The sequence below is a fragment of the Serinus canaria genome, chromosome 20, assembly GCF_022539315.1.
Source record: "Serinus canaria isolate serCan28SL12 chromosome 20, serCan2020, whole genome shotgun sequence".
In the NCBI taxonomy this organism is placed as follows: Eukaryota; Metazoa; Chordata; class Aves; order Passeriformes; family Fringillidae; genus Serinus; species Serinus canaria.
Genome location: NC_066333.1, coordinates 11417052 through 11443888, shown reverse-complemented (window position 1 = coordinate 11443888; position 26837 = coordinate 11417052). Strand labels below are relative to the sequence as shown.

General features: G+C 40.0%; 1 protein-coding gene across 2 annotated transcripts in view; it reads left to right on the top strand.

The window, feature by feature from the left end:
- The window catches only part of GNAS (GNAS complex locus), a 129017-nt gene that overhangs the window by 78419 nt on the left and 23761 nt on the right, over positions 1 to 26837 (top strand). For both annotated transcript variants that reach the window (XM_030231205.2, XM_030231206.2), the window contains exons 3-5: positions 2772 to 2826; positions 2910 to 3029; positions 16200 to 16297. In XM_030231205.2, the coding sequence (XP_030087065.1) occupies positions 2772 to 2826; positions 2910 to 3029; positions 16200 to 16297 (273 nt within the window). The remainder of the gene's footprint in view (positions 1 to 2771; positions 2827 to 2909; positions 3030 to 16199; positions 16298 to 26837) is intronic.

Genomic DNA, 26837 nt, shown 5'->3' with positions numbered 1-26837 from the left:
TGAACATGCTGAGTTCCAGAAGAATGAAGTGTCTCATTGTCATGGAAAGTTTATGTCCAGTAAACATTACAAAACACAAAACACAGTGATACATTCACTGCTGTGTAATGGGATTCCTTGTTTACTGGGCAGGCTATAGGGCCATGGCAACACCACCAGAAATAGGAACTGTGAGTATCCTCGTTGTAAAGATGATGATGTTATCAGGCACTTTGTTAATTGCTGCAGGTTAACGTTTCTCTCTGTTCATTAGCACTTAGTAGTGAGAGGATCAGCCAAGAGGTGTAAATGTGGAAGTTTGAGTGAAATCTTTAATTAAAATAATGAGGTTTATCAGCATGGCATGGAAGAGTCAGGTCAATGTGCACCTCATTGATGCTTTGGGACAATTAATACAAGTGTTCCAGGGAAGAGAGAATGACCACAAGCAATGCAAACTTCCCAAACTTCTCCTTTTCTAGTGATATTCCAAACCAAAGCAAAATGAGTGCTAATTCCTTAAAAGTACTGCTATCTTGCTTGGCTTTCATCATATCAGTTGCCCTTTTGGTCTAAACAGGGCAAAATCTGGATACATGTTCATTAAGTTCAAGATCCAGCTGAAATTTGGAGGCAGAATAAAAGCCAGACAAATTGCTTACACTGTCATTGATAAACACTTCCTGCTTTCATACCATTATTTACATGTTTTAATTAATAAACATGATTCTTAAAAACTGAAAGTGGATGCTGGCTTTGCAACCACATGTGCACTGCTGAAAAGCAGAATATTTTGTGCACCCTGCATCTTGGTTGTGGAATGGAGAGTTTGTCAAGACCTGGGGATACAGAAAGCATTGATGTCAGGAAGAGGGTGAAAAGCCATTCGTTTTTTCTCTCTTACCCTGTCTAATGTATTTTCCTTAATTTGATGTGTTTGTCCTTTCTTGGCTCAATGCCGCCTTCTCATCAGCAGTGCCAAATCTCTGTAGCAAAAACCAGGTAATTTTCAGGAATCAGGTGGTCTGTAGGTAGGTAAAAAAGTCTAGGAAAACATTGAATTTTCATCTGAGTATTGATCATTCCATTTTCTCTCTGCATCAAGCTTCACTGACCTTCCTGTCCCTGCCCCAAACTTCTGAAGACCTGTGGTCAGTGAGGAGCTGATGTTTTGGGATAATCACATTTATGTTTGGGGCTGTGCTGCTGATTCAGAGCCATTCCCCATGCAGCAGAGTCATCCTGAACAAGAGGATTTGGTGTTTGCTGCCCCTCTGCCAGAGCAGCCCTGGCATTGCAGTCACAGCTGGGCAATGTGCAAGCAGATCCTTGGCATGGTGGTGTTTTCCTTGACACTGTCTTGTACAAAAGTTGCATTAATTTTTCATTTGATAGCCAAAATTCCCACCACTCCTGGATGTCTGTCTGCCTTGTTATTAAAGTAGTCCTTTTTTCCATTTTTTTTTCCCCTGCTGTTCTTCTGCATTCTTGATTGGTGAATATGCTTTCAGTTTCATTTTGGTTTTTGACTGTGAGTAATTATTGAAAGGAAAAAGTGATAAAAGGCTTTTGCCAATATGCTTACTGAATTAATTCCATCAAATGAGGTTTTCAGGCTGGGGTCTGTAAGCTGAAACTGTGAGTTACTATCTTTAAAAGGGTAAAAAAAGGAAATGCTGTTGATACTTCACAGTCTCTGGGACACTGTGCTGGAAAATGTTAGTTTTCAAAATGAAAAAAAAATTAAATGTTGATATAAATATTCCATAATCAAAGAGTCCTGGAAAAGCAGTTCAATGAAGATTAAAAGGTCACTTAGACAGTTTAGCTGGCTTTTTTTAGTAATTACATGGCTAACTTGGTTTCCCTCAAAGCAGTGATTTTCTGCTGTTTACAGCAAGAAATTAATAATGTGAAAAATTTTCTCGTGGTGCTTTGCAATTACATTACAGTTTACAGGCTCAGTGCTAGAAGTACTTTAAGGGTGCTAATTCCTGGTTATACCAAATGTTTGATCATGCATTTGATTTGATTGCACTATTTAGCATTGAAATTTATTTGCTGTCAGATTTGACACCACATGCAGTCCAGAGGAGCAGAGGCAATGGTTTGCACTGTCCTGCTCCAGCCTGCTGGGCTGGTTAATGTGACTGCAGTTAATCCCAAATGACAGTGCTCATTCCAGGTGGTTTTCCAGCCTCCTCCTCTGCTCTAGCCAAGGATCATTCTCTATATTGGATTAACCCTTCACTGTTATGTTTCACATCCAGACTGTTTGAGTGTCTTGTGTCAGGTTGAGTGCTCTGCTGTGGTTTGCTCTGCCAAGGCATCATTTTTGTGATTTAATTTTTTTTTTTTGTACTTTGAGGTTCTTTGGTCTCCTTTCATTTGTTTCTGCTTTTAGTAACTGACCCTTTTTCCCTTTCTGTTTGTTTCCAGTGTATACTTTCCTAAAGAACTTTCACGTATGTTTAGTATTTTGCATTCAAATGAATCAAAATCTGTTTGATTCTGCAGAATGTCTTAGGCTGTAGTAAGTTTTTATTAAAGCATAATTAGACCCTGATTTTTGGATGCAAATAGATGTTACTGCTTAAAATAGATGCAAATAGATGTTACTGCTTAAGTAGAAAAGTTTTGAGGTATTTAGATAAGTCTATCTACAAAAGTCTTCAGTGACTGAAAGCTCTTTAGGCAATTCAGCTTTAATAGAATATTTTTCATGTTCTATTTTAAAAAGGTATTCTGCTTTTGTGGCTTATAAAATTAATGATGTGCCTTTTTTATTACAGGGAGAAGAAAATGAAAATTCAGGATATTAAAAACAATATTAAAGAAGCTATAGAGGTAAACTCAAGAGCTGTTGTTTTTTAACTATTCCAGGTGGCTATTTAGACACTCTGCAATATTTTACTTGTGTTTCTTTGCAGACAATAGTGACAGCAATGGGCAATTTGGCACCTCCAGTGGAACTAGCCAATCCAGAGAATCAGTTTCGAATCGACTACATCTTAAATTTAGCAAACCAGATAGACTTCGATTTCCCTCCGGTGAGTAACTCCCAGGCAGCCATGCCTTGCTGCAGATGATTGTATTGCACTGCCCTGTAGTAAATATTTCCCCAGAACACTGAGCTGCTCTCTGGGAATTATTGCAGTAGGTGCCTTTGATGAGTGCTAATCGAATTTACAGCAGCACAGCCAGAATATTCCAGCTGATCCTTCAGGAACATGGAGACTCTTGTCTGCTCTTTGTGCTCTGGTGAAATAATTAGCCACAGAGTCAAGATGGACAGTGCTGGGCGTAAAGTTTGGATATTGTTGGGAATTGCCCTGCCCAAAAAGAGTGGAGATACACACAGCACTCTCTTGGTGATTATTAGCTGCTGTTTAATGGTGCTGATTTCTCTCTTCTGGAGGAGCAGTGGAGTTTTCTTGCTGATTCAGACTCTGTGTCAGCCAGGCTCTCTGCAGAGGCTCCACACACAGGTCCCTGTCCCAGCCCTCCCAGTCCTGGTTAATCATTCGAGGTGCCAGCAGTCCCAGAGCAAATGCATCAAGGATAATTATTTAGTTGATGATACAACTTTGTGCCCACTCACAGTGATTAATTTCTCCTGTATCTGAACCAGACTTGTAGCAGAAGCCCATGAAAATACAGTTTGCAAACACTGAACACTTAAACACTGAGAAGATATTTTTGTTAATTGCCATGAAGTACCTTCTACTTTGCAGTAATGCAGGAGTGTTTCAAAACTTGTATTTCTCTGTGCACTGCTCCAGGAGGCTGAGGGGAGGAATTATGATGGTGTATCAAAAAGCATTATCCATTTACACCAAAATTTTGTGTTCAGCATTCCCAAATGCTTGAAATAAAAGTGCAGGTGTGAATAGTAGTAAGATGTGGGATAGTTTGAACCACAGCAATTCTTAATTCAGTTTGTAATTCTTGATGTGTAAACATTATTGAATGTCTGTGAGACCAACAACTGTTACCTTTTCCAAATGTTGCTGCTTCTCAAAATTTCTCTGCTTTGGTCAGTCTTTATCAAAAGAAAAATAACCAACAAACAAACCCACATGCTTTGTGTACAAGGCAGAAGTCAGGTGACTTTAGCAGTTAACTGGAAATTCTGCACTGAATCTTCAAGTCATTTTCAGTGTAACAGGCACAGACAGGTTGGTGGAGGGGGATGTATGATTCTCTCTAGCATATAAAATGTAGTCATTGGCATTTTGTCCTAAAGCATCTTAAATTTGAGATTTTGAGATTTTTTAACTTCACACCTCTGTAATTTAGACATTCATCAGTGTTATTCACAGAAATACTCAGTTCCTTCATGGATGAGCTCTCCTGCTGGGGGCACAGAAGGATTCATGCTTTGAAGGCAGCTCTAGGAGAATATTTGAAAGAGAAGAAATTGGTTCCTTGCTCCTCCCTCAGTGCTTCTGCACTGGCTGTGTGCCCACAGCTCTCCTACTGCCATTGTTTGTGCTGGTTCAGGTTGTGATCTGTAACAATGCTGCAACAAGTTCCTGTGACCTACCTCCTACTGAAAAACTGGATTTCCTTGTGTCTTCTATCTCAGGGGTCTTTTTTTTTCTTCCATTCAATTGGAGTGCAGTGATTTCTTTTAATTTTTCCCTTTTTTCCACTGAAATCAAGGTGTAAGTGTGTAACTTACAAGGTCTATAAATAATTCCAACTTCAGTGAAGAGTCTTGGAGGTGTTGAATGACACACAACTTCAGGAATAACAGTGCTCCAATAAAACTAGTTTTTCTTCTCTGAGCAAAGGTATTGTCTTAATTTTTAAGCCCTGAGTCTACAGAGGTTTAGGTGTGTGCATAACTTTGACTGGTGGCTTACTTCATTGGCATGATTAACTATTTCATATGTAAATGCTTGTAGGGTTGAGGTTTTAAACTGGAGATGCATTAGCCACAGATGTTGAAGGACTATTGTTGGCTCTCTATGCCCTCAGTGATTATATAAGTTAATATATTTCTGATTTCTGAGTTTGCCTGAATGTAGGTTGTAGTCCTTTGGCACCTGAAAAACTGAACCTGCATTTTAATTGCATGATTTAAATCAGGTTAAGGTCTAGAATGTCCCTAGATGCCAGCTCTCAGGGCATAGGAAGAAAAATCACAATCCTTGAGTACCACTGTAAAAATAATTTTTATTTTTTTACAGATTAATTAAAAGTACTTTGAAGAAAAAAATAATTTTATGGAAGCAGAAAGGACAGCCTTATGCTAGTTATGCTTTAAATCTGAGAAGATCTCCATCACCTGCTTCCTCCTCCAGTACACTGGGGGAAGAATTTCCTAAACCTTTTCCTGGGTAGAGTATTGATTGGGGAGGAGGGAGGGGAATTTTTAGCCATGTCAGCCCTGTGTAATGCTGTCTGCTCTGAGCTGCAGAACTTGCATTTCCTTCCTGGGAAATCACATTTCAGCTGCCTTGAGCACATGCTTTCCTCAGTGTAGTATTGATGCTCTTTTCTGCCCTAAGGAGAGCATGGGGGTAGGGAGGAGGAACTCTGATGTCCCAAGGGGATATTCTTTGAGGGCTGCAAGTACTGAGGACTCTACTCTTAAATACAGGGCTCTTCTGCTTCCCTTCAAATGCCCATCCTTCTCTCCCTAAACATTGATTTGGGTTGCTCTCCTGAAGAGAATGCACTGACAGAGGCCAGCACAAGGATGGTGGGATTTCTTCTCCAGCTACACAAGATCATCATCTTCATGGAGAAGTAGTTGAAATGAATTTTAAAGCAGAGGCCAAGATCTGTGTTTATAATTCTCTGTGGAGCAGGTGGAGCTGGAATGTAGGTCTCCTAACAGCAAGGTTCAGTAAATGTGAAAGGCAGAATAAAGTCAGGAAGAATGTAGGAGCTTTAGCGTGTGATAAATATTGGGATCTGGCTCTACATGGAAATTAGGATTCAAAGAGCAACTTTTGTATTCTGATATTCTAATTCTTTTCTTAGTCTGGGTCTCCATCTGTTTGCTTTGCAGTTTTTGACTTACAGGAAGTGTGTGTCATTTGTGTAGACCATATTGTTTTGAATTAAAAAAACCTAAAAAACAACAGCTTGAGTTAAAAATAATGTTGGTACAGTGTAATGCTAGGTTAAACATCCCCTTTAAAGCTGAAAATTTACTATGTTGGAGATTATTAGTTCAGCACAGTTGGTATTAAGAAATTAAATTTTTGAATACAAGTAGTAGCATATGGAGAGAGGCAAAACATAGTACTGACAGGAAGGAATTCTGTCCACATAATCATGCTGGTATTTTAAAATATTGCAATTTCTAGTAGATCAGATCTATAGTTGAGGTTTCCAAATGGTATTTCCTTCATTATTGTCCTTTGATGCATTTAGCTTAACACAACTGTATGTGTGTGTTTTCAGTGTCAAAAATCAACATCATAAATTGTTTGAATAATTCAAACTAGCTGTGTATCTGTCTCAAATGTCAGGTGATGTTGGGTTAGCTGGGTTATAAAAGTGATATTTTTATTCCTCTTCTGCATACCAGACAGTGGTTAGGATATTTTCTTCATCCCCAGTAATAGTGGCCTTCTTCTCATCCCTTTCTTTTTGCTCTTACTTTTAGAAGAGGGAAGGAAATGTTCCCATTTTATCAACATTTCACACTCCACGATCAACCCAATTGAACCAAGCTACCAAATAAAACCTATTTACTTTGGGTCACAGTCCATTTATAATTCTCTGGTTTTAATGAAATATTCAAAATAGCTGAGCAGGATTTACAGCTACCTATTTGTAATTTATCTGGTTTCAACTGAGGAAGATGTCTCATGAAAATACCATACTAAATTCAGAAAAATGGTATTTAGAAAGTAGTAGAATCAGAGTATTAGCTATTGAAAAGCAAAATACCAGAGGAATGACTGCAGCCTATGGCTCTCCAGGTTGTGGATGTTCAGAAGAGATGCTGATGTTGTCTGCAGGTCCCTTGGTTTCAGTTTATTACACTGCTCCATTGTAGTTATTTTGAATCTCCCACTGCCACTGCTGCTGAATGGTTTTATTATGGTTTTTGAGTGGTGTCCTTGAGCTTTACCACACTCTGGCTTCAGCCTCAAAGGCAGCTCAGCATCCCCTGTGCCCACAGCCACCCCTTCCCTCTGCTCCACACCAGGCCAGAAAAATCTCTGGGTTCCCAATGTCAATCAGAGCATTGAACCAGCCCAGCTTAAAAATAACCCTGGTAACCCTTACTCCTTCTCTCTTCTATTTTGGGGAGATTATTTTTAACAGGGATCAGTTTTGAGGTCTGATTTACAAGCTGGCAGTGTGGTACAAAGGAGGTGGTGCTCAGTGGGATCCCTTAACCTGCAGCAGGGTCAGGACGGGGCTTTGGAGTCCCTAAAATGGTTTTGACACCAAAACCTTCAAGATGGTAATAGATAATAGAGTCTCAGTAAGAAAAGATGTGAGCTGGGATCTCTTTGCTGCCAGAAGTGTTCCTTAATTATGTAGGCAACAGAACAAAATTATCTGTCCCTGTAGATAACCACCCTGATGGGGATAATGATAGATATATTATTATTCCTGTCTAAATACATCATGGCAGAAGAAGAGAGCTGTTCTGGTTTGACAGCATCACTAGCTTTATAAAGTAATGACAAACATATTCACTGCAGTGGGGGATGTTTCCCATGGGGATATCTCAAATGTCACAGATTTTGGGGTGTGAAAGGAGGCAAAACATTTTCTTTGGTGAGGATACCGCTGGGAAAGGTGGGAGACAGAGCCTGATTGCCTGGGTGTCTGCACAATATTGTGTGCAGTTTGGATACTTAGCACAGAGAGAAAATTAGGGCCTCCAGCTTTTTCTTGTCCAGATTTTTTTATGATTTTAAGCAAGACACCTCAATCTCATATTTACCTTTTTTTAGTATCCTCTGTCCTATACGTGTAAAAGAGTGATAAATACATTTCTTTGAGATGCATCTTGAAGTGCAAAACTAGTAGAAAATGTGGATATTTTTGCCTCAAGAATGTTAATGTTGTTCAGAGAAAGGAGTGGGAAATCTTAGAGACAGTATCAAAGGTGTGGTGCTAGATCCTCTGAAATAATCCTTACTTACTCTTTTTTAAATCTCCATTATCTTACCTCCACAGAGCAGCTCCCTCTCAATGGGCTTCCAGCTAATCCAATTGAGTTTACCTGATCAGAGTTTAACAGGAACTTATGGAAAGCTGCCTTTCCTATCCTTTAATAGCAGAATAAATTCTTGAATACAGATTAATTAAAGAGTTCTTCTGAAGCCTTCTTCTAGCATAGGGTTTGTGAGGCAGGCAGCCACTGATTTCATTTGTGCTTCTCAGAATTGAAACATGTATAACTATTAATGATTTGCAAATGAACCTCCTGAAATCTCTGATTTTTTGTCTGCATGGATAAATGCCTGATAGGAATGTTTTACTCTTATGTGACTAGGAATATCTAGCAAATTTTGGTAGTGCTATATTTTCTTAGTATTTATTGGAAGTGTTTTGTTTGGGTTTTTTCAGCCCTTTGAATTCTGCAGTGCTTTCACTGAAGTATTCACATAATTTTGTTGAAATCCCACAAAGAGTTTCCTTAAATTGGAGAATCTGCAGCCCAGGACTTGAGACAGTGGGCATTATATACATGGCTTCTCTGTAGTTCAGTTGTTTTTGTAGTACAGAAAACCCTCACCCTCTATTTTACTTGATTACTAATTTATTTGATTAGTATTTGAAGTAAATGCTGATGCTTTGTTCTGAACTTGTATTTTTATCCAGTAAATTCCCATACCAGACCATATTTACAGGTTCAGAACTTCACGTGACTTAATTTCTCTTGATACATCTTCTTTGTTTTCCTCTCAGAGCAGTCTTAAAAACAAGGACAGATTAATTCAATTTATGTTGAAATACAAGAGCTGTCAGCTGAATTAAACAGGAAATAGGCATAATTTAATATGGAAATTCTTAAATATTTTCTGGTTTTAATCACAGTGAGAGACTACCACAAAATATTGGTGTATGCATAGATGAAATAAAATTATACCTGTGAGCCTCCCTGGTGTTACACTGGATCCAGCCACAGCCCTGTTGTGCTCAGCTGACTGCTCAGGGTTTTCCAGGAAAATTTAAGATTTTTTTTTAAGCTCCCAGGAAACAGGATATCTTTTTACTCTTAAAAAGAAATGCCAGTAATTAAGCAGAACTTTCAGTTAATTAATTTAAAGTTAATTTGAGCTTCATTTTTTTAGTGTAGACTTTACTGTGAGCCTGTGAACATTTCTATGAGTACAGATGCTGCTGCTTCAGAAAGATTGGAAGAGGGTTAGTGAGCTCTCCTTGGGATTTGTGTAAATTTAGAATGAGAACTATTTTATCTTACACCCTTTTCTGTTGGTGGAAGTTTCTGGCAAAAAGAGGCTTTTTGTTTCCAGTGTGAAAGGAAGCAGCAGAGTTTATTGTGGTCCCAGGTGTTTGTTCTTGGCACCAGGTAAGGGAATAAAGTCATTTGGTTTGACTGTTCAAGCTTACTATATATTCATTAAACAAAAAGCAGCTAATGATGTACTATGAAAGACGTTTTCCAAACCCTGATTTAAGGCTCAAAGGAAATTTCTCAGAGTTTATTAAACCTTCTTTCTTAGACTGAAGTCTCTAAAAATAGCTGATGGTTGAACTGCCTCTGTCACCACTCTGAACTACCCTGAGAGAGCTGGAATGGGGTAGAAGACTTCTTTGTGCCTTTTATGCTATCAGGAAGTTTGATCCATTAATGAATTGCCTCTTTCTAGGTGTGACACTTTGAAGAAGCAGAGGAACACTGATTATTTGGTTTAAATTGCAGAGGAGTTTTGACAGTATAGGGAGCAGGCTTGTGCTCTCACCCAAAGTGAATTTTCCTCCCTAATTAACATGAGGAGCTGTGTTGTGGTATCAAGAGATAAAGTTTCTGTGGCAATTAAACTTCTCGTGACAGTAGAACTAAAAGAGAAATGGTTTGATATGATGTTAGTGAGGACTTCTAACCAAAGGCACGTTGTAGCTTATGGGTATGGATTTGTGTGTTGGCACATTTCTCAAGTGCTGTGGTGTTTTGAAACTCTTAACAAAGGGGAATAATGTGAGTTCAAACTTAACAGAAGTTTCTTAAATCGAATTCCCTTCCCATTGGCCAGTCCTTGCAGTGACATCCAGTTTAATTTGTACTCCCAGAAGTTACCAAGCAGAAACACAGAATATTTCAGCATCATTCTTCTTTTCCAAGCATGAAAAACTATTGATAATGAAAACGAAATCCTTGCTGAAAATATTCCTGACTCAGTTATGGGAAGTGCTGAGTGCACTGGGCCTCTCCCAAAGAGTTTTGTGTTCAGCTCTGGACACATGCCAGTAACTGGAGAATATCTTCAACTATTTGTAGGTATGCGTTTCCTTTGTGATATCATCAGCGTATTTGCCCTAAAATAGCCAGCAATAATTAACACTTGTTCACACCATTAGGAATGCAGATGTTTCCCTATTCAAGTAAGTGGCTTATTAAACTGTCTGATTTGACAAATTTAATACATTCTGGTATCCCTGCCCAAACTTGGGGAGGATGAAAGGATGCCATGAGTTCTGTTCCCTGAGCGCCCGTGCAGTCAGCAGGGGTGGCTTGGTTTCCTACAGAGCAGGGAGAAATAAATCAGTCTGGAGGGTACTTACCTATGCTGGCAGGAGAGAATCAGCTGGTGCAGTTTGTCTTGGAATGCTCTGTGCTGCCCTGCCATGCCATGACCTTGCCTTGCTGCAGTGCCTGCCTTGTGGAATGCAGCAGAACTGCCTGGCTCCCAGGAGAGGAGGAAAGCTGTGCTCCCCTGGCAGAGCAGGGCTCCAGAGGGCTTTGGAACCAGTGCTCAGTGCTGCTTTGAAAAGCTGCACACATTGGGAAGCAAAGTCCTCCAGGAGACAGTTTTACAGTTAGAAGCTGGTTTGGTTTGACCTTTAATCATTAGATTTGTAAGTTGGTGACCTATTTAAAACTCTTATTATGAAATGTGCAGCTCCATGGGACAGTGAACTTTGCCCAGGAATTGAATCCCAGTTTTAACCACAACATTGTATAATGATTGTACACACCTTTTAGGAGGTAAGGGTTTTTTTTCAATGGCATTGACTTTTGCTGGAATTAGTAAATAAACTGTTCTGTTGAAGGATCCACCCTATATTATATTTTACAAAGTCAAGGTAATGTTGCATGTCCATGCTAAGTTTTCTGTGAATTTGGTGTCACAGTGGCATGGACTGTGCCAGTGTTTTTCCCTGCCAACATCCTAAAGTCTATAAAACATTGCTTCATAAACATTTTTTAAAGTATCTTGAGTATTTATATATCTGGAGGGGCAAAGCCTTGTAGACAGTATGTCCAGTTATATTCTTTTATTTTCTACTAGTATTTTATCCTTTTAGAATGATTCTCAAAAGCAGATCTTGGTTCCTTTATTTTTTCCCAGGCTTGAGTTTGTCTCTTGGGGATTATTTTTTTTAACAACCAAAGTGCTCAATCCCCAAGTTCTTTAACACTTTCTGTAGTTTAACTTGGAGTAAAACCACTGTTTACCTGTTGCCATTTATTCAGCTTGCTGAAATTTTCCAATATAAGCAGGTTTTGAGCTTGATTAGACTCTGCATTGCCCCTTTTCTAATTCAGAATTGTGTCAGCAAGATCTTTCTGGAACAAAGAACAATTTTCCAAGCATCCCTTCCACATTTCCACTGATGGGTTTTTTTCCTCTAGAGGTCTGCAGAGATTCCTGTAAGTGAATGCAAGTGATTTACAAACATTGCCTATTGACTCATTGTATTGGGAAGCTTTCAGTAGGTGGAGAAAGTGTCACCTCATAAATCAAACATTAATAATGAAACACATTTCACAAAAATGTGGCTTTTTAACCATTGTGGTGTTATGGTATCATGGGACATGAGGTTTCCTCAGCAGCACCAAGTCATGGTCCTTGATCCTTCAGTTATCTAAGCAAGACCAGAAAGGTTTCCCCAGCCAGAGGATTTTCCCAGGGGGTTTTATGGTTTCCCAGAAGTGGAGCCTCTGTGTGGGGATTGTGCCCGGAATTCAAACTATGCCCAGCCCCAGCAGATTCAGTCAGGCCCTGTTTGTTCTCTTCAGATCTCTGTTACATTGACATTCCTTTCCTTGAGTGTTTTCCTCAAGGATTTCTCCCTCTCTAGGGTTATGTGAACGTTTTGGGATGTGTAAGGTCTGTTCTGGTGGTGAATAAATGCTCCAGTCCTGACAGGAGGAATTCTCTCCTCACCTTCCCTGGTGGTGCCATCCTGTCACCACTTCTGTTGACTTTTGTTGCTTTACACAGCTTCAGCTGTACTTTAAACAGGATCTTGGGTGTGTATTGTGACACTGCAGCATTTTATTTTTTTTAATGGGAAATGACATAATTTGGATTTTTTTTCCCCAATTTTAAGTATGCATAGGGCAGGAAAGGATAAGATGATCATACACTGCAAATACCCTGGATCATTTGGATCCTAACATTCAAATCCTATGTGTTGTGGAATGTCATCTCAAACCAAATTGTTATTTAGTATTTGTTCATTTTCACTGTTTTGTTAGGAGTTCCATTTTCTAGTGCAAGAAAAACCTTTGTGGATGCTGCTGTAGGGTCTGTCATATTAGAATGTGCCAGCAAATCAATCAGTGCTGTGGAAGCAAGAACCAGACATGTAAGGACTAGTTTTCTGGCTATTTCTTTTCAGGAAATTTTCCTGCTACTTTTGGTTAATTTGTTTCCTAACTCATTATTTTTAGAGCTCTTATACAAATTATACCTATTTAACTAAAAAAAAATCCAACCAACCCAACCCTTTTGCTAACTTGATTTTTCTAGTGGCCTCTGAAGCCCCGTTTTACCTAAATACATAACAAATCTTGTGGTTTTACTTGCCTTCCCTGAGAGCAGCCCCAGGCTACATTCCATGACTCAAATGGGATGCTGAGGATTTCTTGTGTTATTCCTTTTCTTAAATATTATTTCAGAGCTGTGGTTAGTGTAGGTGTACTGGGGAGGAGGGAGAAGCTGGGTTTTTTGCAGCCAGCTACTATGTCTCAATTCCAAAAGCAGTCACTACAGTAAGGAGGCTTCTAATGCAGCAGGAGATGAGCTCTGCAAGGCTGGATCTGACTCTGCTTGGGTGAGCACCTTCCTTCTTCACAGCTGTGGCAGCTGGCTCTGCATTAGCCCCAGCATGTGGGAAGATGTATTTGATGTGGCCTAAAGACAAAAGGTTGTGTATTAATGAAATGCCGTCATATTTGACCATCCTAAGTCATGTAGTTCACTTTTTAAAACTCAATTAATACAAACAAACAAGAAAAAAAAAAAAAAGACCAAAAGTAACATCAAAAACCCATCCCAAAAAACCCCCCCTGTGTCTTAGTGCGGTGATCTATTGCTCTTTACTTGTTGTTGATCGTGATTTTGAAACCCTAATAAGAAGTTCAAAGAATGTGGAATTAAATTCTTTTTCCATCCCAGATGGACAATTAATAACCATAGTGAGAAGATTGCTTGAGTATTGCTGGTTATAGTTCAGATCAGCAGGACAGGCATGAAGGCAGCTTTCAATATTTTATTGCTAATTTGGCCTAACAAGGCACAAACACTGATCTTTATCCCATAATGTAATTCATGTATTTTCTTAGAAGTGCAAACTGCCCTTAGAACACGGGGAGGACTCTTGTAAACAATATGGAACTGTTCTGGTAAGCTAAACCCTGTTATCAATGGGTTTATGCTGGGGCTAGGAACTGGTTTTATTTTTCATCCCATTTTAAAATCTGATTGCAGAAACTCCTCCAAATGTAGGGCATTATGGAGTTTGAAAGGTCTTTGAAATAATTGCTTTAGAGCAGTTTTCCACCAAAGTATCATAGCTGTAGTGAGAAACAGGAATGAGGAAGAGTTTTTGTGGCAGTTTTACTGTGCTGTGACTTTTCCTCTTAAAGCACTGACTTTTTTACTTTATATCTACAATTTTTTGGTGATGAAGAATGTTTTCCTGCTTTTTCTGTAAACTTATCATTGCCTAGTTATTTGTCCATTGAATCAACTGCTGTTTCATCAAAAACATCTTGTACAATTGCTGATTCCATTTTTCACTTTCCCAGCCTTGTAGTCCGAAGTTGAGTGAGCCATATGATGTTCTGTATTGAACAACTGTTACTTTTAAAAACAAATATAGAAACATTCCCCAGAATGGGTTTGGTTCAGATACAGTGAGGTTGCAGAGAATTTCCCCTCTCTCCTTCACTTTCTCTTCCTTCCCCCGTTTTCCTTTAGAAAGATATTTTCCTCACCGTGCTCTGACACAGTTGAAGGTGACAGTCCCCCAGCTGCCAAGAAATTATAAATCTTCAAAATTAAAGTATCCAATGAGCATAATTCCAGCAGTGGGAGACTAAAAACTGAGGACAGGAATTAAGATTTTGATTCATTTTCTAATTCCTTTAATAGCAAAAGCAAATGGTCAACAGTGCAGTCTGCAAATAGTAAAAATTAAGCAAAATCTTCATACCTACTTCTGAAAGAAACGTAACTGGTCTTTTTGTTCATGAACAGTTCATAAAAGCAGGGAACAAGCTGACATTAATACCATATATAAATGTTATAATCTCTTTAAAAGGAAGCAGAACAAAATTTAGATGTGTATTTTGTGTTTGCTCTCATTTTTGTGTATGTGCAGCTAGGGAATCCTTAAAAGCAATAAAAGGACAATCAGATTTGCATCTGATGTGCTGCTTCCATCATTGGTATTCATAGTTGTGTGATCACACAAACACAAATGCATCTTAAATCTGCCAGGAAGAGTGTGCTCTGAAAATCAGCAGCACTAAATGTACTGTAAGATACCTCTATACATCTTTCAGATGCAATTTAAAGGATTTACTGTTCTGCTACAGTTCAGGTGTTAGTTAAGATTCTGGTAGGAATGTGAATTTTTTTAAAAAACTCTTTTCAAAGTGAAACTTTGGAATGTGTCCCCTTTCTTTCTACTACATTGATAGCAAAGGAATGTCAGAGACTGATATCCCACGAGATGGAGGAACCTTGAAGCAGCAAAAATAACACATTTTTCTTCTTTAAAATAATTCTGTAAAGAAAAAGGGTGTGGATACACAGATTAAATGCAACAGCTGTTTTAAAGGTCTTTCACTGATTTGGATTTAAAAAAAAAAATTTTTTTTGCTACTTAAAACCAGAATTGAAGTATTTTACCCAAAACACTTCAAAGCTCTGAGAGATAGCCAAGGAACAGCCATGGTTGTTGATAAGAGCCATGCCCACAGTGGTGTCTGTGTGTTTTTTAGTCACCAGGCTGCTGCTGTTCTCTGAGTCTATTCAGAGCTCTTGGACTGACTGATGGGAGTTCAGTCCCGTGTTGCACACGCACTGCTGGAGCCAAAGTGCATCTTTCATGTGCAGAATGAAAAGGGCTTTTCCTTGTGTTGTTGGCTTGTGTTACAGGTTCAACAAAACTGAAGCATTGCATTTTTGACTGTCTGCTTTCATATCTTGGCTTGCAGTTTTTAAGGCTGAGACAAAACATGATCTAGCCTTGTGTCACTGTCTTTCTTCTGTAGTTCAATGTCTTTTTACACTGTAAAAGAATAAATTTACGAAAGTGGTACAGAGTTAAGTAAGATACAGATGTCTGTACAGCCCCTGAAGATCCTTACTTGCTTGCAAAGTCATGCAAAACCTAATTATCATTATCATTCATGTAGGAGTTACAGAGAAGTAGTGTTTCATTGAAGAACAAAAGTCACGACAGCCACATAAATGTAAAATACAGTGACCCCATGAGTTAAAGAATCAATGGTACCAGATAGCATTGATTATTAAATTGCCAATGAAATTGATATTAATGAGACGTTAACCCTTCTTGCAGTAGGTGGTTGGATTCAAGCATTGATGGAGAAGCAGTTCTTTAGGTGTTAAAAAGTGTTGAAGTCCAGCTTAGAAAGCCAGCTGAACTTGTAGTGAGGTTCTAAAGCTTGGTTAAAGATTTTTGTTAAATCTGCTCCATTTCCTGCTCATTGCAAAACAAAATGACACATTACTGTTTGCTGAGTCTCCTCATCTCTAACCCGTTTCCATAACACTGTTTTCCCATTTCAGGAGTTCTATGAACACACAAAAACCCTCTGGCAGGATGAAGGTGTGAAAGCCTGCTACGAGAGATCCAACGAGTACCAGCTGATTGACTGTGCCCAGTAGTGAGTATTGCTGCACTGCCTGTGGGGCTGGGAGGGCTTGGTGTCCTGGAAAAGGAGTGTGGGGTGCATAAAGAATTCTTGGTATTCAGCTGTTCAGAGGTGGGACAGACTGGTGCTCAGTTAGACATTGAAATATCTACATCAATATCTACAGCTACAGGTGCTTTCAGAAGGTTTTAATAAGGCCCCTTAGTGAGGAATCAGTTTTATTGTCTGCAAGGTCAAATTTCCTGCCTCTTCCACTTGGCCCATCCTCTCCAGAAGTGAGTTTCAGGTGCTGCACAAGTTGCAGTAGGTTGGAGAGGATGCTGGTGGGAAATAAACCTGTTTGTCACTCTGGTTTCTAGTGCAGTTTATTGAACTGGAAACAAAGAGATGGGAGCGACACTCGTGGGAAGCAGCCTGTGATCAGTCACCAGAGTTCTGCTTGTGTGCCTTCATGCACATAGCTGAGAAAGAGTCATTCTCTTCTGGTATTTATACTGCTGGGATAATTAGTGTTGTCTTGAGAGTCTGCTGCATGTTTGCAGTTATTTATCACATCCAGCAATATACCATGGCTCAGGATTTTTTATGGCAAGGTGCTCGAGTTAATTGTGACCATTCCTGGTACTTTTGTGGTGCATACTCAAGAATTGCAGGACTTTAGATTGAAATATTAATGGTTAAAACTATTCTTGGTTTGTTTATATTCTCTCTGCTTCTTTTGGAGAAGCTGAAATAAGGTTTAATGGTCAAGAAAATGAAGGTTTCTTGTTTCACACGGTGATGGCAACTGCAGTTTGTCTAATACTGCATCTCTTAAAGAACATCTGATGAAATAAAATCTGTAAGGTTCTTCTTTTGTTTGTTTGTTTAGGTAGACTTAAAGGTAAATCAACAATTAGCTCTGTTTGAAAAGAGACAAGAGAGATAATTTTACTGTGCCTTGCACAGCTCCAGGTTTGTAGGAGCCTCTTTGAAGTTTTGCCATTGTTTCCAGAGTGAATTTGTTTGATGTGTAACGATGTCTTTTGCATTAGGTGACTAATGTTTGATCATTTGGCATGGAGCTTTTTGCAAGTTCACTTGCTACAAAATAAAAAAGTACAAAGATTTTCATTTCCAGACAAGCATCCAGTAACTTTTGTGTTTCCAGTGTAAAGCTGATGGAGGAGAGGGAGAGCTGGGTTGTTTCTGGTTACTGTTTGTTAATAGCTTCTATGCTGGGAAGGAGGAAACTGTTGAGCACTAAGAGGGTTTTGTGTTGCTCTTTTTCTGCCCTGAATGCACAGAAAAAAGCTGAAATTCTTATCATCCCTGGACATTGACTTTTCCATGGATCAGCAGGGGAGGTGGCCCTCATGATGGCTTTACCATCCTGCTCCATCTAGTGGAACACTTAATTCTACATCATGGGCTGTTGTGCCAGAAATAAACTTTGAACATTGCTGACAAATTAGATTTTTTTTTCCCCTAAAGAAAATAAAATAAAAATTGCTGTCTCCATCTAAAAATATTCAATAATTCTAATATTTATTCATATGATAGTAACATATATGACACTATAGACTTGCAGAAGGAGACTTCTCATTGTTAGTTTTGACAGTTCTTGTCCTTTCTTGCATTTTTGACTATGCAGTGGTGTTGTTTTTAATAACAGAATATGCATAGTAGGAGTTTTTAATGGCAAAGTGTTATCTTGGAGGTTAATGTCACATTGAAATGCTGAGCTTGTTTTTATCACATTAAATTTTCAAGGGACCTAACAAAATCACTTCCTATGAAATCTGACTTGATTGATACATTTAAATTAACCTGTTGAGCATATACTGACAAAAATGTGGCAAAGGCAAAACAGAAAATGTATGAGATTTATTAGAGGGTTGATTAATATGAGTGTGCAAGTTACTGTTGTTAGTGCTAATAGAAGTTAAAAGAGAATATTGAGCAAATTCTATTGGAGTTGTCCATTCTTTCAGAGAGGAGTTTTGGGTTCTGAACACTTTTCCCCTTTTCAAGTCCCCATTTAAAACAAGAAAGTTACACTGAAAAATGGCTTTTCTCTTTCAAGATCAGTCTGGCTTCCAAAAATCTTTTCTTGCTCTTGGAAATTGAATAAAATCTTAAATAATTATGGATTCTGTGCTCAGTGATTTGCCTTAAAATTTTATGTTTCTTGTTCACAAAAATTAACTTTTTAGAGTTGTTTGTAAAAAAATTTAATTCTTTTCAACTGTCATTTTTTGAAGGCTGAATTGTTCAGTGTAAAGTTTGTCTTTGTATGGGCTTATTTAACATTCTGAATGTTTTAAAAAGGAGGTTTTGTCAGTGTTGGGACACAGTTTTATGTAGGAAGCTTTGCAAGGAGATTCTGCCAAACATTTAAAATTCAGTTTTGCTTGTCTTTTGGCAGTTCTGCTTTCCATGGATATAAACTGGTTCTACATGTAGACAGCTTAGCTGTAGTCCAGGAGAGGGAAGGGCTTTCCAGGACTCAGGGCTGGAGAATTCTTTCTGGAAAAGAAAGGTGCTGGAGAGATGGCAGCTTAAACTTGTGCAGAGTTTGTGCTGAGGAAAGATGGGAATTTGCAGATGGGTCAGGAGCTCTCCTGCATGGGCAGAGCGTGAGGGAAAAGTCACTTTTTGCTGCATGTTCATCCCAAGAAAGTGGGAACAAATGTAACTCTCAATGTTTTATCTCCCTAATTTCAGTGTGGGGGTTCAGAGTCCAAAAATGGTATTTTTCACCTGTTCTGGAGCAGCAGCTTTGAATGTACAGTGCTTCCTTCCATCTCTGCAACTTCCAGTGTCTTCCCATGAGAAGTGACATTATTGATTGTTGTCCCACCGGGGCTCTGGTTGTGTTGGCTGAGAAAAAACAGCTTTACCAAAAGCCACAGGTGCCATCCTGGCTTCCCATTTCCCTGCAGTTGTGATCTTTGGAGGTGTGGAGCTGGGAGGGCTGGCCAGCAGCCTCATCTGCTGGAGAGCCCTTCTGGACCCTCAAGCTCCCTGGCTAAAGGAAATTGTCACTTTGGAGGAGCCCTGCTCATTTTGAAAGAGTAGCTGCCTCTGCTCATCATGAGCTTTACTGTACTTCCTGCCCAGGCACATTTTACAGTCTTGAGAGGCAGAAAAAGGAAAGAAAGCTTGTTTCCTTTTTCTTAACTGGCCTTACTAAGAAATCAGTTTCAATTCTGCATTTAGAACAACACAGTCTGTGACATTGTCACCAGTTTGTATTTCAGCAGTGAGGAGGGAGCTTTATCTGTGAGGAGACCAAATTTCATTGCTCTTGCATCTAGCAGGGATGTACAGAGTGTTTGTATGAAGCTGCCATGTGATCCTGCTCTTGGCTAATAATAAACAGAAGAACACAGCAGTGTCTAGAATACAGAAAATCCCAAACGGTGTTCACTTATTTACCATCCTTCATATGTCTTCCCTGGAGGCACAGGGTCACATTTTATTCAGAATATATTAGTTATTATTAAAAATCCAGGAGCCGTTTCCACTGTGATGTGCCAAAGCCTGTTTGTTTGTATTTGACAGAAGGCAGATTTAACAAACAGGATCTCTTTGAAGTGCTGTTGTTGCCAGTGCTTCCACCTCAGGATCATTTGAGCAGCTCTGCTTTTGCAGCCTCTGGAGTGCCCAGCAGAGCCAGCAGGATCTGTCCCTGGCCATGAGGACATGGAGGGTGCCCGGGCTGTCCTGGCAGCTCTTACCCAGAGCCTGAAGAAATGGCAGCACAGAGGAGCTCCTGCATTGATGTCAGGAGCCTTTGGGTTAACTATTCAGCAGCTTAGCAGCAAAGCCTGGGTGTACTCCACGAGCCTCCTGGTGCTTTTCTAGAGTAGCTCATGTTGGGCTGTGCCCACAGCTCCCTGAATTTTCCCTTTAGCCTTGGCCACTCGTTTCATTTTGTGCTTCGCTCTCCCCGTGGATCCCCTCGCCTCCTGGTGGTGCCTGGGGTGGCAAAGGAAGGCAGGAGGAGGCCGAGGGTGCAGCCGCTGTGGGAGCTGCCATGGCAGGAAGGGCTGGGAGCAGCACCAGGAGCCCTTCTCACGCGATTTCCTGCCCCCGCTCCTCTCCTGCGCTGCCGTTTCGGGCCCTGGAGGTGCACGGTCACGTTTCTGGAGCCTCTCTGATACCTTGAAACTGTGCCAGGCTCCTCCAGAAGGGTTTTATGAGGAGTATTTTTTAAGATGTTTGTTTTTAAAATACTTATCAAAGAAAGGCAGGGAGTGCAGCTATTAGCCGACTGCTGTGCAGGGCTGCTGTGAAGGATCAGCACGTGTGGACACACGGGCTTTTTGATTTCTGAGGTTGTGAATTCTTTATATTTTTATTAAGATTTATGGTGTGTTTTATTTCTGGATTTGCAGACTTGCAGAGGGCAGTTAAGAGCCCCAATCTGTGCACTTAATGATTTTCTTCCATGTTGATTTCTCTTCATGACAAAGTTCCTTTCATGGAACGTGTAGTAAAGTGTGTTTGCTCCAAGTCTCACCTTTTCAAACAGTGCCTGTTTTATCAGGGGTACTGCTGTTAGTCTCATTTCTTATCCATACTATTTATTACTTTTTGTTTTTCCCTTCTACTTTCTTTCCAATCAATGTGAATTTGACAGGGTGGTTTCTCTTGTCTCCAGCTCCTCTGAGTGCTCACATTCAGCAGGACAGGAATTTCCCTGGCCCCTATTCCTGGCATACCCGAGCTTCTTCCAGACAGTGACAATGACATTGCTAAACATTCCCATGAGGAAGAATAATATTCATGTCCCCTTTCTCTAGAATAAAACTGACACAGCCTACTGCTCTGTGAATTCCTTGGCAAGCCAAAGAGTAGGCCCAGATCATCTAACTCCTCATTTTTGATTAAAAAATCCACATTATTCTATTCCAGAGTGCCTAGAGATAACTGAATTAGGGTCTTTTCCCTGCTCGTCTTCAGCTTGAGGGAATAATGTTTTAAACAAGGTTAAATGTCAATTAAAGAAATACAGCCCAGACTTTGCATTTTCTGCAGTCTGGTGGGGTATTTGGTGTATGATGGGGAGCACATTAACTCCCTGTCTTTGCATGACTTCAGTAAAGTCACTACCAACAGCACCAGTCCAAATATATAATAGCTGAAATACACCCAGCTCCTCCACGTGTGTGCCCTCTCTTGCTGACTGTCAGTAGCAGGGATGTGCCTGCTGGCAAGTGCTCTGAAAACCAGATTACCTAAATTTAGCCAATAAATGGATTATGAATCCAGCACATGTTCCCACTCTTGTCACAGCTAATCATAAATTCATAATTTCAAGCTACACTCAACCCCAGATAAACTCCTCTGTCTTCTAAATAAATTACATCCCAGTATGAAGCAAGATAAAGCAAAAGGTGTCCTGGAATAGGTTGCTTGAGTGTTAGGAATCAGGTGCTGCAGTGAGGAGGATACAGAGTTGATGGGCCATCATGGCAGAAAGACCTTTACAAGCCCAAAATGAGAATAATTGAGAAGTCATACCCCAGCCTTTTGAGGTCTGTGTGATGCCCATCCTGAATTATTGTCAAGGGGTTTAACTCAAACAGTTAAATCTGATTTCTGCCTGCACTTTTACTTCCAGCCCCCTGGATTCATTGCCTCCATTCATCTGCTGCTTTTATTTCTCCTCTGTTCCACACATCTGTGAATGTGCCAGTTCCTTTCTGGCCTTTGGCTGCAGATGCAGCTTCCTTTCCCTGCCTGCCTGGAAATACTGAGGATTTGCCTTCAGCTGGAGGCAGGGCAGACCCGTTTGCAGAGCATGAAAAAGCTGGGTTGGAACTTCTTCCCCAATTTCTTGACAGAGTTCTGTGTCCAAATACTCAGACTTTGCCTTTTAGTTTAAATGCATCACTTGCTAATGCCTGCAAGGGTTAAGGATAAACTCTGGTGTTCATGGATGCCTGATTCAGTGGAAATGGATGTTTTAGATTTGCTTTCACTTGTGAATGGATTTGCTCTCACAACAGCACAACATGTTGTGCATGTGAATTTTGTTTCACACAAAATTCACATGCACAACATTTGTTCAGGTTAGGCTTGCACTGGATCAAGAGTATTTTCCAAAGTTTGGCATGAATGTTAGCTTTTTATTTAATAAAATTTGTCTTTAAAATAGTCATTTCTTCTTAGATCAGAAGCAGATACCCACATGATTTGGTCAGTAGATTGCTGTGCTCCTCTAACTGAGGAGTTTAATTTTGAATGTTGGAGGAGCATAGGAGAGTGTACTGAAGGCAGGGTTAGGTACCAAACCTACTGACATTTTAGTTCTCTGGAGGAGAATACTGGAGTGGAGTCCAGGGGGTGGTTTGCTCAGGATGTATCTCCATTAATATTTTTCTTTATTAGTGGGCTTTGAAACCAAAGTTGTTATTACCAAAACATGTAAATGTAGAAGTAAGTACTGCTCCATAAACCTAAGTGATGCATCTTCAGAAGATAATTCTGTACTAAAAGTATTTGGCTACAGTCCAGAATTCTGCAGACAAAATTCTTTAGCCAAATTTCTTGATGGGTGGCCTGTGCCCATAATGGTAATTAACAGAGTTAAAAATAATTCAGTAAAGAGAAGAATGGATTCCTTGTTACTAGTGGTAAAAATGGCAAACTGAGTTGTTTGATAAGAATATTATACTTGCATCACCAAGTGATTTTAAACATACAGATAAATGTGACAAAAAAAGCCTAATCTCAGGGATTTCTATTTCCAAACGAGAAAGTAATCTTGAGCTTTGTTTAAAATGAATGTGAGATGCATAGTTTTGTAATTGCTTTCAAGTCTGTTTGGCTCAATAGTGTCTGGACTTCTAAGTCAACATATTTCTGATACCTGTTCAGGCTTCTGCTTTGTTTTTTGTGGTTCTGTTCTCTGCAAACCTACAAATGCAAATGCAGTGGAATATTTTCTTTTGTGGGTGATGGGAAAAGGTTGCAATGCAATGCAGCAGGAGATGGAATATAAGCCAAAACCTTTGGTTAATTAAACTCTCACTAATTTCTGCATTTTAATGGCAACAGGTTCCTCATTCCTTCCCACTGTACTTTTTTCCATCCTCAAAAGTTTTTGTTGTGGCATTAAATCATAGTGTGAGTGAATGTGGTAGAAATGTATGAAAAAATACATTTTGTGTACTGAGGCTTTTGGAGGAGATGCTGTGAATACGCTGAAAGCTCCAGATCCTTGGGTTTGGCTTTGCTGTACATGGATCTTACAATGATATTCCTTGGTTTTTTGTATTTTTGATCATATTTTCACCAGGCAGAGCATATGCCTTTTTTTCTAGTAAGGAAAGTGCAGCAAATTCACCCTAAAAGTAACAGTTTACTGCAGGTGAAACTTCTGTAATTGCATTGCTGAAATGTTTTGAGAAAATTGGAATGAGGGAAATAGTAGATTGTTGTGTACACAGTAATCCTTCAGTCCTCTGGTTTTTGTGCAGACAGGTAGTGGTCAGTCTGAACTGGGAAGGAATGAATGTCAGAAATGAATTGGGCAGAATAAATTAGGGTGAGAAGTTAAATGAGAGGAGGAATTGTGACTGTCAGTTCTGTAAGTTTGTCATGCACCCTGGGTGTACCAGACTTCTGTATTCTTAAGTTTTAACCATAAATACAAAAGATATGCTCAGTTTTACCATAAAATTCCCATAAGCTCATTATAAAGCAGAGCAAATGACATCTTGACTTGTGAGTATTGGACTTAATGAAATGGCAGTGTTGGATTGCGGTACTGGTGAAACACTGGGGCTGTCAAATGGTGAGAATCAATCCAAGCAGCTCTTACAACTCACAGTAGTTCTGAGAATGAGTTTTCACTCCCCCTCCCAGGCTCTTGCAAGGTCCCTTTGTGCAAGCACAGAAAGCCCCAAACGAGGTTAGTTTTGAGCTGTGATTCAAACAAACAATTCAGTGTGAGACAGAAACAAGCGGAATAAAAGCCTTCCACAGGGGTTGAGCAGCCTTTCCTGGAAATCCCTCCTTCCAGGAGGAAGATCTGCAGGCACAAAATACAGGGCAAGCTATAAATAAACACTTGAGGAAACAAGGAAGAGCGTGGCATTGGTTGCATCATTTTTGCAGGGCCCGTGTGAGGCTGGATCATCTCTCCTGGGTGGGTTCTGTGCCTTGGGAAGCTGCTGTGGGATGCAGTGCTGGACTGGCTGGGGGGCTGGCAGGGCACCCCCAGGTCTGCCTGCTGCTGTGGAAGCCACAGGAAATGCAGCTGCAGCAGGACAGGGCTGCAGGAATGACGTGCATCCCTGGTGCTCCAATAGCCACGCTCCCGAAGCAGGTGGGACCAGGATTTTTCAGATTTTGCAGTTCATCCACCTGGGTAAGTGGGAGCTGGAGCTTTTTGCCTGACCTTGGGAGCTGCTGTTTGTGGTGCTCCCCGTGAGCAGGCGCAGCTTTTGGAGCACAAAGGGGTTTATGAGAGCTCTCGTGGCTCAGCTGCATTGCTGCAGAAAAGGAACATCTCAAGATTACCGATGACAATTAGGAGAATACTTCTATCAAACATAAGACCTAAAAAGCTCCTGTAAAACCTCATTAAAATTGCTTTAAAAAAGAAAGTAAAAGCAACCATGTTCCAAAAGATGGAAGGCAACAGACCATTCCTGATCCAAGGATGAAATGAGGCCAGTGCATTTGCTGGTACAGTGTGACAGCACCAGGCTCGATTCCCAATTATTCCCTGGGCTGAAACTCTGCAGATCCATCACTGCCAGTCCTGGGGAGAGGCAGCCCTGGATGCTGCTGATTGCACATTCTCCCCTTTCTTTTTCCTCTTCTGTGAACTCCTCTGTTGGGTGAGATGCCAAAGCCTTTCCTTCACTGGGGACTCCAGTTCAAATTCCTTTTGTCTGGGTGCTTGCCTGCAATCACAGGTATTGCTGAAGTTACTGTTTTTAGAGACCTCTGACAAAGATGTCTGGAGAACATTTGGTATAAATTTACCAGCAGGCTCAAAAGTTTATTGAGACCATGTGCTTGCATGCAGAGAACATGGTCATAAAATCCTGACTTCAGGAGGGGCAGGCTGGAAATTAAAAAGTAGATTAAGCTCATCGTAGGTGAAGAAGTTCTCAAACTGAAGCTGAGTTTAAGTAACTTTAAATACAGTATTTTTAGTATGTGACTAAGTTCTAAATAAACTGAAAGAAATTGGTAGCTAATTTTACATGTGATTAAGAGTAATTTTGTGGCAGGATGTCATTGATAGGTTTTGTGATTTTCAACTGATTACTCTGTAGTATATTATACAGATTTTGTAGCTGAAACGTGTTAAATAAGTTGTTGTAGTTAAATATAAATCTCTGGTAACTATATTTGTGTTGTGGTACACTAATTAAGTCTCTGAGAAGGATATGCACCAATAAAGCTAAATTGAAATGTGTTCATTATGGAAGTGAGGGGTTTCAGTGTCTGGATGATAATTTACACTTGAAATGTGTTGGCTGCCCAGCAAATTTTCAGTGAGTGCCTTGGGTACTCTGCAAGGTTCCCCTTCCCCCAGAGGGCTGGTGTAAACTGCAGCCTGAGTAAAAGCTGGCAAAGCTCTATTTTTAGGAAGCCTCCTGCAGCTGAGGGAGGGAATTAGCCTTGGCTCCTGGGCTGCTAAAGGAGCCACATCCAGCCCAGGTCAGGTGGCCAGGTCTGCTGTGGGATCTTGGCTGAGAGATTTGTGTTTTTGAAAAAAAAGATCCTTCTGAACTCTAAGTGATTTTTATAAATGAATGAAAATAGCAATAAATGTACAAAATCCCCACAGCTGTTAAACTGCCTTGTTTGTTTATTGCCAGTGTTGGTAAACTTGCAGATTTTCTGAGGACCACACTGCTCACCACTTCTGCTGTTAAGGTATTTAAGAGGGACTTTAATTACACATTTAAAATGTTACAGGATCAGGAGGTGTTTGAAGGGACTCTGAAGTTTTGTGTCTGACAAGACAATTTTCTTACATGGCGTCATGAAGTGTGGCTGTTCTCTGGATATTCTTTCATCAAACTGAGGCTCAAGAGTGAGCCTCCTGATTGTTTTATTTTGGTGTTTTCATTAGCTCTCCCTACCATCCCTGTGTGAAGAAGAACAGAGTTTGCACTTAAGGTGTGCAGACTCCTTTTCTTCCCTGGCTTGGAATGGCTTCTCCTTGTTTATTCTGGAGAACTCCTTGTTCACCTCTGTCCCAGGGAGCTGAACTTTAGGATACACACAGTTTATTATCCCAGACAGGGTTTGGTGAAACAGTTTGTAAACTGATGCTTTGATACAGCTCTTCTTCAAGAGGATTATTAAAGCTCACATCTGCAAAAACCCTTGGGTGATTTTGGACAGTGTGAGGTTTTAAGTGAAGTCATGAATGAAGGATGATCAATCTTTCATGGTTCTAAATGCCAAGAAGTATTGTGATGTCAGCAAGAATCTTGATCAAGGTCTTGTCATCAAGATTCTTGATCTTGGATCTCACGATGGAGTGGTTTGGTGGAAGGGGTGAGAGGACAGGTTTAGAGATCTCCTGTTT